This window comes from Pseudochaenichthys georgianus, chromosome 13 (assembly GCF_902827115.2).
Source record: "Pseudochaenichthys georgianus chromosome 13, fPseGeo1.2, whole genome shotgun sequence".
Lineage (NCBI taxonomy): Eukaryota > Metazoa > Chordata > Actinopteri > Perciformes > Channichthyidae > Pseudochaenichthys > Pseudochaenichthys georgianus.
The window spans coordinates 40,469,208-40,479,895 of NC_047515.1; the positions used below are offsets into that span (position 1 = coordinate 40,469,208).

Here is a 10,688-nt window from a genome sequence, read left to right on the forward strand (position 1 = left end):
TGTTGTGTGTGTGTGTGTGTGTGTTGTGTGTGTGTGTGTGTGTGTGTGTGTGTGTGTGTGTGTGTGTGTGTGTGTGTGTGTGTGTGTGGCCTAATGAAAATAAATGAACAGTGTGTCTGTGAGCCAGCAGGAAACTCTTATTTTAAACCTTTACGTTGAGCAATTTCTATAATAAAATGCGTCCACAACATTGACTTGGTAAAGTACAGGAAACGCTCAGGTGTTTCTTCAGACATCAACAATGGCTCTGTTCTGTGCAAATGATTCAGTCGATCATGACAGCCAATCAGAAAGCATGAAAACAGGATCCTGAAACTGAAGCTTCAGTCATTTTAATGTTCTTATTACCCGTCTTCCAATGAAGAATATGTTGTTATTGAATGTCTGTCTGGTAGCTATCGTGAGCTTCAACACTAATACATGTGAATATATGCCAGAGTTTATTGTGTGGTAGTGGAAGTCTAAATGGATGAACTAAAATAATACTCAACAAATAAGAACAAAGCCCTTAACACTGAATACTGTCAAACTTGTATCGTAAGTTCATCAAATCAAATCAGTTTTATTTATGTCGCACATTTATAAACGATTTTTGGTGGAGCTAAAGTGCTGTACATAAAATAAAATAGCCTACAGTCGAGACACTTTACAGCAAATACAACAACACAGATTGATCAGAATATCAGTATGAGAAAAACGACACCCTCTGTCCTTAGACCCTCTGTCCTCACACCCTCTGTCCTCAGACCCCTCTGTCCTCAGACCCTCACATCGTACAAGGAAACACTTCCAGAGAAACCCCACAGTTTAAAGGGAACATGGGAGAAAACCTCAGGGAGAGCAGCAGAGGAGGGATCCCTCTCCCAGGACGGACAGACGTGCAATAGATGCCGTGTGTAAATCCAAGAGATAATACATTTTACAGCATATAGACCGAATGATAGGAAATGCATGTGTCTGTAATGAGAAGATGAATCCACGAGGATGTCAGCTACAATCCTGTGGAAGCCATCAGGGAAGCAGCAAGACGAGACCCAAGGCAGGACCGCAGAGACGGGTTCAGCCACGACCCGAAGTCCACGACTTAATCCAGAACTCAGGATAAAGGATCCAGGACACAGGACTGCAGCAGAGGATCAGCCTCGGACTCCCGGATCCCGGCGTAGATATCGATACAGACAAGAAGAAAGGTTTGGCTGGGTTCATCGGAACAAGAGAAGACACAGACACAGACAGAGAGGGGAAAGGTCATGGATAAAAGTTTATTCTTGATAACCCTCTAGAAAGATCTCATGAACTTCCCACTCAATCTATCAAGACTCGAGCAGTTCTATTACACTGAACAAAACTATAAACGCAACACTTTTGTTTTTGCTCCCATTTTTCATGAGATGAACTCAAAGATCTAAAACATTTTCTATATACACAAAATAACCATTTCTCTCAAATATTCTGTTCACCAAATCTGAAAGATCTGTGATAGTGAGCACTTCTCCTTTGCCGAGATAATCCATCCACCTCACAGGTGTGGCATATCAAGATGCTGATTAGACAGCATGATTATTGCACAGGTGTGCCTTAGGCTGGCCACAATAAAAGGCCACTCTGAAACGTGCAAGTTTTGCTTTATTGGGGGGGTCTGGGGGGGTCCGAAAACCAGTCAGTATCTGGTGTAAGGGGTAGGGTTAGGGGTAGGGGTAGGGTTAGGGTAATGAATCGAGTGGCCTGTGTTCGTCGTCCATAACATACGCCTGCCCATACCATAACCCCACCACCACCATGGGCCACTCGATTCACAACATTACCCTACTCCTAACCCTACCCCTACCCCTACCCCTACCCCTAACCCTAACCCTCACACCAGATACTGACTGGTTTTAGGACCCCCAGACCCCCCCCCAATAAAGCAAAACTGCACGTTTCAGAGTGGCCTTTTATTGTGGCCAGCCTAAGGCACACCTGTGCAATAATCATGCTGTCTAATCAGCATCTTGATATGCCACACCTGTGAGGTGGGATGGATTATCTCGGCAAAGGAGAAGTGCTCACTCTCACACATTTTTTCAGATTTGTGAACAATATTTGAGAGAAATGGTTATTTGTGTATATAGAAAAATGTTTTAGATCTTTGAGTTCATCTCATGAAAATGGGAGCAAAAACAAAAGTGTTGCGTTTATATTTTTGATCAGTGTAGATATAGATAAGAAACAGAGAGAGGGAGCACAACATGTTTACCTTGAATCAGAAAGAACCACAATATATGTTTACATATAAGCTTCTTACGAAAAACAACTATATATATTTGTATGTAAACCCTTTTGTAATCAACAACATTTTTAATTAGCTAACTCCATTTTTTTCCCCTCAGTAACATTAACTGATTACAAACTTCATTTGGTTCGACTGGTTCCCTCCTTAAAACTGGTCAGGATTTAAACATGTTTTTCAGTCTTCATTGTAAAAGTGTAGCTTCAATTAAAGGGCCAGTGCACACATTATTTAGCAATATATTTTCCTGACTGACCTCTAGTGGTGTCAATACAATGGAGAATATCATTTAATGATTTATTTAATAGATACCCTTATCAGTCCCACAGAGGGGAAATGTACATTCTGCATTCGACACATCCTGGTGTAAAGACCCCGACACACCAAGCTGACACCAAAGAACTGACACAGACGGACCCCGACTGTTGTGTCGCCCATCCACGGCCAAAATCAGCTTGGTGTGTCCGGGCCTTAAGGAGCAGTGGACTGCTATGTGTACGCCGCCCAGGGAACAGTGCCTTGCCCAGGGACACCTCGGTAGCACTTGGTCTTTCTGGGACTTGAACTGTTGAGCTTCTGGTTCCCAAGCCAAGTCCCTGAGGACTTCACCGCCCCCGCCCCAGGTGTGTCTGACCAGAAATGTAGAAATCCAATGAACGATGACTGAACCTGGCTGTGCATTGAAACACTAGAACAATCAATTATGGTATTTGTTGCACCTGATCTTATTTCACTATTTCCAGAGGGACTATTTCTTTAGTAGTTCCAATTGAAAACGGTTCGACGGGAAGTGATGGATTTTCCTATCTAATCAAGACATTGTTGCTGTGAAGTTCTTCAGATCTCATCTCACTATAAATTAAATGCCTTTACTGTATTTTTATGGTGACAGGAAGCATCATCTCTTGTTCAAACTCAAACAGCATTACCACATACATCAGACGCACTTTTTATGATTTGGGGGAAGAGAACCTTTAATATCACGTCTTGTAAATAGGTGAATTTGCACAGAAGTAATTAACACAATTATTACAGTTAATGGTATTTGTTTTGTTCCTGAAAGGACAAGACCTCCATTTCAAGGTCGACCTTGAGTCATGTTGACAGGGACTGGATTGGGCATGTGTGTTTTTTTATGTAGGAGACACTGACACTGTGTTATAGTCAGTGGTCGCTGGTAGACTATAATACAAAAATAAGGGGGGTGGACACATCAGTGAGGTTTAAACCAGAGTTCGGGAGCACTTCTCCCTCGTAGCCATTTCCATCTGCACAAAACCGTCAAGATGTCATCCGTGGTGAAAGCAAGCGTTCTGGTACATTTCTGTTTTAATAAAGAAGTAATTCATCATGGGGTTTCGGGAAGTGAAAACGTACATATGGTCCATTCTCCTGCTATTATTGTCGTTATGATTGGCCGCCCACATGGAGCCAGGCGGCGGGTCTGAAGAGGGACAGGGACAGGGGGGGGGCTGTCCCTCAGCGCAGCTCTCCAACAAAAGCGAGCCAGACAGCTGCTCTCCACAGTCCACACCATTAATGATCTGGAGCAGCGATCTGGGAGTGGCGACGTGCCAAAAGCCTCCACTTCAAAAGTCTGAAAACTCATCCTGCATTCAGGACGTTGGAGTTTTGTGGTGTTTGTGTTTGCGCAAATGATGTGCGTAAAAGGACACTTTAGTCTACCACGTTGCATTTACCTGTCCTGGACGGATGCCTGTGGTCTTCTTTTCCAAGCAGACATAACTGCTCTATTGTGAGGGTCATTTGCATGATAATACAGTGTACAGCACACTAATTATAACGAGGGCAGGGTGCTCTTATTAGACATAAACACATAGCCATTGTGCGTAAAGGACAAAACCAGCACATCCAAAAGCAAAAAGTCCAAAACGGACACCACAAGAAGCATCATTTAATTCTCAGCAGTCCTAATGTTGTTTTGGATATGACCACTTCATATTGTGCATGCTTATACATCCAGAAGATACAGATAGGGTGTAGCCATATGCTGTCAGACCTCGCTCTGGAGCAGCAGAGCTGAACGTGAGAATGCAGTTGCACACAAATCAGAAGTCACCAAACAAACGGAGAACAAACGAGACGCAGGGCAACACCTGTCGCTTTCTTTGGAGAAGGGCCCTTAATTCCCCCGGCTGATTCAGTTTGGATCCGAGGGGCCACGACGAGCAGCTGCCAACTGAAGGCATCGCGTTACATCCGAGAGCTGCGGGTAAATCTGCTGAGGCTCAGACACGGAGGACCGCAGGAAGAGGAAGCGGTCGGGCAGGGGGAACACCGGGGGAGATATTTACTGTTAGATTCAAGGCTTTTATTGTCAAACAGTGTAGTTTTGACAATTACATCTTAGGTCACAGACTCCTCCAACAGTGCAACACAATAACACAGATAATAGTGCAAGTAAATAAAATAGAATAGAAAGTGTGCAGAATAGTAATTGGAATATTGATATATAAATTGCAGATAGAGATGCATGTTATGGATGTTCTTTCAAAAGTTCAGGAAGTCAACGTGGTCAGAAAACTGTGAAATAAGAATAAATACCAAGCCATTGTTTGGATAATGAATCAGAAATCCTTTATTCTTATTTGTTATTTTTACAGCATTACAACAGCAAAGGTACAGTGCAGATAAAAGGCAAACGTAACAATAGTAGACTTTGACTACATATAGTAACTAAAAGAGGCAAGAACACGTTAATACAAATAAAAGCATGCAGTACTCACAAAATAAAAAATCACATGTCACAATAATTTACACAAACTAAATAAATAAATAAGAACTAGCAACATTTAAAAAAAGTGTTAAAAGGAGCCAATCAAATTGTAAACACAAATAAAGGACGTTTCTCCCACTAGCTGTATTATTGCACTTGATATGAATACTAAAATCATACATGATACCAAACATACCGCTATTTTTAATACAAGAATAACCCCATGGCAACATTACACTGTTATTAAAACCTTGATGCCATGGTTTTATCCTGCACGATCATGCCTTTGGAAGCACATCACATTCATCTGTTTGCAACTCATCAATATTCCAATCACTGTATAGACTATTCTGCGCTTTCTATTCTGTTTTAATATTTTTATTTACCTGTATAATATGTTATCTGTTTTATTGTGTTGCACTGTTGGAGGAGCCTGTGACCTAAGTTCATTGTCACAACCACACTGTAGCTATGTCCTACACATGACAATAAAAGCCTTGAAACTTGAAACACACAGTTGATATGATGTGAAGAGAGAAAAAAACGCAGTGGTCGTTGCCTTGACACAACAGCCTGTGAGATTAAAGCCCGGGAGCCCCTGGGGGCGCGAGCCGGGGGCTGGCCGGAGACAAAGGGAGCGCGCGCTGATTGGCTGCGGCCGCGCGCGCTCTGTTGTGCAGCTCAGCCCCCATTCACATGTTAATAAGCCCCTATAAATACTAACAACAGACACCCAGCGCCGGCAGCACGTCTCACTAGGATTGCACAATAAACACAGGGCTCTTCGCTTCTGCCTGAGAGCTTGTTGTCGATTTTTTTTTTTTAACCGGTTCCGTTTGCCAGCTGCTCCTCTGGAACAAGGAGCCTCAGATCAGACCAACATGGCCCCCTCGGCTCGACCCAGCAGCTCCGAACTGGATATGGATGAAGACGAGGAGTCCTACTATGGGATCCAGAAAGCCGACAGAAAGGTACCTAACCCCGGAGTAATGAAGGAATGATCAGGCGCTATTTGGAGACACTTGGGATTCAAGCACTTGTTACACCGCCGGTGAAGCTGCAATGCTTTTACTGCAGAGGTTAGCGCCAAGGAGGTGGAAGAAGTACTCACTCAGTAGTAGTGAAAGTAGAAGTACCAGAGTGTAGGAATACTCTGTTACAGTACAAGTAAAGTATTATCATCGAAATATACTTAAATGAACAAAAGTGAAAGAGTGGTGCAGATTGTTCCATTCCAGAATAATATATGTTTTATAATGATTAATAATTAAAGTGTTCTCAAAGGTGCAGCTAGTTTGAATGACTTTGTATACTGCAGGGTAGACGAGTAATAATTCTAACAGCTAATTCAATCCAACATATCGTATACAAATCTGTGAGTGTATGTCTTTGATGGCTCTTACTTAACAACACTGTTGAGAAATAACAATGTTCACTGTTTTTGTCATGTATGAATGCTGGCTGCGTCTGCTCCTTCTCTTCAAAATCAACCATATGGACACATTTTGCTTTATGCACTTGATGAACTCCGTAAATCAATGAGTTGAATGGAAATGACGTGTATTGATTCTCAGTTAATTTAATCCACAGTGTGTCGACACCACACAATACTGAACATGAGAAATACCAATGCTCTGTGCATTATACACCTTTCATTTTGCTTACAATTGATTAAAGCCACATATGTCCAGTGTTTGGACATATGTGGCTTTACGCTCGAGTTAAACAGGTGACCGTCTGTAGTGCATTTACGTTATAGTTTAACCTCAATAACATTTATTGATTCCTAAAATAGATTAAGTCCAAATATTCAAAGCTTATTCAATCCAATATTACTTTTTTTTTAAGTTAATCACGACTACTTTCACTTACTTTAATATGCTCACTTTCCTAATGCTGCTATGTATTGTTTGATTTATTGTATCTTACCTCTTTCTTTGAGATGCTGGTCTACTTGTTTTATTGCTGCCGTATATCTGCACGTTCCTCTCTGCTGCACTACTGTACATTTTACCATTACATTACATTACACGTCACTTGTTAGACGCTTTTATCCAAAGCGACTTACATACATTCAGGACTGTGGACAATCCCCACAGGAGAAATTTGCAGTGGGACTCGAACTCGACCTGATTCGAAGTCCAGTGCACTATCCACTGAGCCACATGTCGCCACTTTCTGACGATTAATGGACATCCGATTGTGTTTTCTGTGTTTTCAGACCAGGAAGCCTCTGGTGGAGAAGAAGAGGAGAGCTCGCATCAACGAGAGTCTGCAGGAGCTGCGCACACTGCTGGAGGACTCGGACGTGAGTTCACCTGAGGTCACCTGGCGCCGAGGTTCAGGGGAGGGTTTTCTGATGGACTTTCTAACGTTTGTGTTTCCCGCGCAGCTTCATTCCAAGACGGAGAACGCAGAGGTGCTGGAGATGACGGTGAAGAAGGTGGAGGAGGTGCTGAAGAACCGAAGCCAAGGTCTGCACAGCGCTGTTAAAGCCTTACAAGCTGACACTGTTTTACTCTGAAAGGCATCCTCTTATTTCTTCAGACCTTAACATCTAGAGCAGTGGTTCCAAACATGGGGGTTGTGGCCCCATTAAGAGGTCACAAGATTAGTTTCATGGGGGTGTAGGAGAAGCAGAAATACTGAATTCCTGGATACGTTTGCTTTTCTAGGGGTAAAATCTTAATAGAACCTGGAACCGAGGGTTGCTGTTACTAAGCTTGGGCTCAAGTTCCCATTAAGAGGTCGCATGATGCATTTTAGGGGTCGTAGTAGAAGCAGAACTAATTCAAATGTCTTCGTCGTGTAATTTCTGGATACCTTTGCTTATAGGGCTTGATATTATTAAAATAAAACCTGGAGCCGAGAGCCGGGGTTACTAACCTGGGGCCCCATCAGGGGTCACAAGATACATTTAAGTGGTTGCAATGGCAGCATCCAGGTAAATGCGTAAAGTTAAGGTTATTTAAATAAAGCAGGAATAAATTGCTCTTAGTAATCTGGTTGCATCATGTAGACTTTTACTTATACAAATAATGGTGTCACATGACAGCTACAACTTATTTAGAGGGAATACAGGATAGTTTGTGGTATTTTAACGATAGGTCGATTCTACTCTGATAGAATGTCATATTTTTTAGGGTTGTTTACTGTCTATCTGAAATGTCCTACTTTACAAGACAACACCTAACACGCTCAATCATTTCTCCCGTTCTGTTTTTGTATGTCGTGTTTTATGTTTTGTTTTAATGGCCTTACTACAACTCGCACATTTACAGTTCTGTATATATTGATTGTCGTGCTTTTATTTATGTGTGCATATGTATAAGTGTGTCTGTTGATTGTGTATATATATAGGTATATATATAATACATATTTCTATATATATATTTGTATTTTTGTGTTCGGGATTGTGGGATTGTGGGAAACGGTATTTCGATCTCTGTCTGTACACACAAACTGAAACTTTGACTTGACTGTTTCTCAAATAAACAAAAGTAAGCCACAGCTACTCACCCCCTCTCCCCCCCTCCTCCACAGAATCAGACACCCTCTCCCAGGAAGCCAGCGAGAGGTTTGCTGCCGGCTACATCCAGTGCATGCACGAGGTCCACACCTTCGTGTCCACGTGTCCCGGCATCGACCCCACGGTGGCGGCGGAGCTCCTGAACCACCTGCTGGAGTGCATGCCGCTGAACGAGGACCACCTGCAGGACGTCCTGATGGATCTGATCACGGACGCTTCTTCTGGGAGTAACAGCAGCAGCTCTTGGCACGGAGGAGATGAGAGTCTCTGTTCGTCCTCGCTGGCCTCACCCGGAGGACAGAGTATTTCCTCGTCCTCCGCCCTCTCCCCCGCCCCGTCCACCACCTCCAGCGAGGACCTGTGCTCCGACCTGGACGACACCGACAGCGAGCAGAACCAGAGCTCCAGCGAGGGCCCCGAGACCCCCGTGACCTACCCGAGGTCCATGTGGAGACCCTGGTAGGGGTTTGGATATGTTGGAGCAGCTGATACCGGAATATTCAACCCTACCACACAGAAACACTTCAAAATAAACATTTCCTTTGGTGCTGAAACATGCATTGAAACCCATCTTTGTGAGGTGCAGGAATGAGTCCTAACACCTGGAAAGAGTCAGCATTTACCACTTCCCATTCTCTCATTTTAAAGTCAATGGTTTTTTGATTGCCTCGGGAGACCGGAATATTCAGCCCGACCACATAAAAACACTTCAAAATAAACATTTCTTTGGGTGGTGCATCTTGCATTTCTTGGCTCAATTAGCCCCGGCCACACTCATGGATTTCTGACTTCTGGATCCGCTGGAGATCAATTTGTCGTCGTGTGGAGGAACCATCTTTCCCCACAATAGAGTGGTGCAGGAATGAGTAAGAAGACCCGGGGATGAGTCAGCATTTTACCACTTCCGGTTCTCTCATTTTAAAGTCAATGGTGTTTTGATTGGTTTTTGGTAACTAGACTGAAACGAGGTCTGTGGTTAAAACAAGCGGAAGAGATTTTCACGTTTTGTTCTACGACATAAAATACTGCTGAATGTCCGCTTTTGTGTGTCTTAAAAATGGCGGTTGCTAACAAGTGACTAAAGGAGACTATTCAACGTCATCACGGCGAACATTAGCCGCCTGTAGCTTAGTGGTGGTGATGCGCGGCCATGTGACCGTGATTAATTCCTAGCATTAGGCTAACCTTTTTTCTTCTGCCGATTGCATTTACACTTCAAAAATGACAAAGTGGTATGTGGAGAAAATCCTGCTGAACAAAACGTGTAAGTATCATTATTTCCACAGATTATATTTTCTGCAATATACCAAAATCCTATTGGCTTTTTGACGAGGGAGCCCTTAGGGTGCTAACTTCCGGGTTTGCTTAAAAAAATATGTCATTATCGCACCACCCTATTGAACACTACACCCCACTGCATTCTGGGAGATGTAGGAAATCACTCAGTGAGGTAGAAATAGAGAAAACACTTCTTAAGTGCTTTGGATATCTTGGGATGTATTGAGTGTTAAACGAAGGGGTTCCCTTTATCTCAATACAGGGGTCTTTCCCGGACGTACACCCCCTCTCTTTCCTTTTCAGTATGTTGTGACTTTTCCTCACACCTGAAAAAGGATGAAACATTCACTTATAAGCCGGCAAAGGACAGACGAGGAACAGATCACACTTTCTTTCTTTCTTTTTGTAACTCTGTGTATATAGGATTTGTATGTGGAGAAAAGCTCTTGTAGAAACCGAGAAATTTGGCAATGACTCTGATTAATATAAATATTTCTATTGTATTTCATAAAGGCCTGTAGTTTATCGGACCAGTAGCCTCCTTCAGAATGACCACTTTATGTTGTAACGATGTGTAGAAATGCCAGTAAAATGTCTGAATTTTGATAAATAAAATAATGTAAGTGAAAAGCTGACTTGACTCAATGTATGAGGGCAAATAATATGTTCTCAAAGTTGGTATATAATATTATAATATATAATCTACATTTATTAAGTGATTATTTTTTAAAGGACACCAGGTTAATGTCTGTTAAGTGAGTGACTTGTCCTTCCTGTTGTCCTCTGGTCAAATGTGTCCTGTCAAGGTCCTAACACACCAAACTGACACCAAAGAACACGTCCTGACGGAACGTCTCCTCACGTCGCCTCACATC

General features: G+C 42.7%; 1 protein-coding gene across 1 annotated transcript; it reads left to right on the forward strand.

The window, feature by feature from the left end:
• The first annotated feature begins 5,752 nt into the window (after positions 1-5,752).
• her13 (hairy-related 13) lies at positions 5,753-10,394 on the forward strand. The gene is made up of 4 exons (XM_034097775.1): positions 5,753-5,977; positions 7,228-7,314; positions 7,399-7,480; positions 8,550-10,394. Exons 1-4 carry the CDS (start codon positions 5,888-5,890, stop codon positions 8,996-8,998), a joined length of 708 nt encoding a protein of 235 aa, XP_033953666.1. The 5' UTR covers positions 5,753-5,887; the 3' UTR covers positions 8,999-10,394.
• Positions 10,395-10,688: the final 294 nt, after the last annotated feature.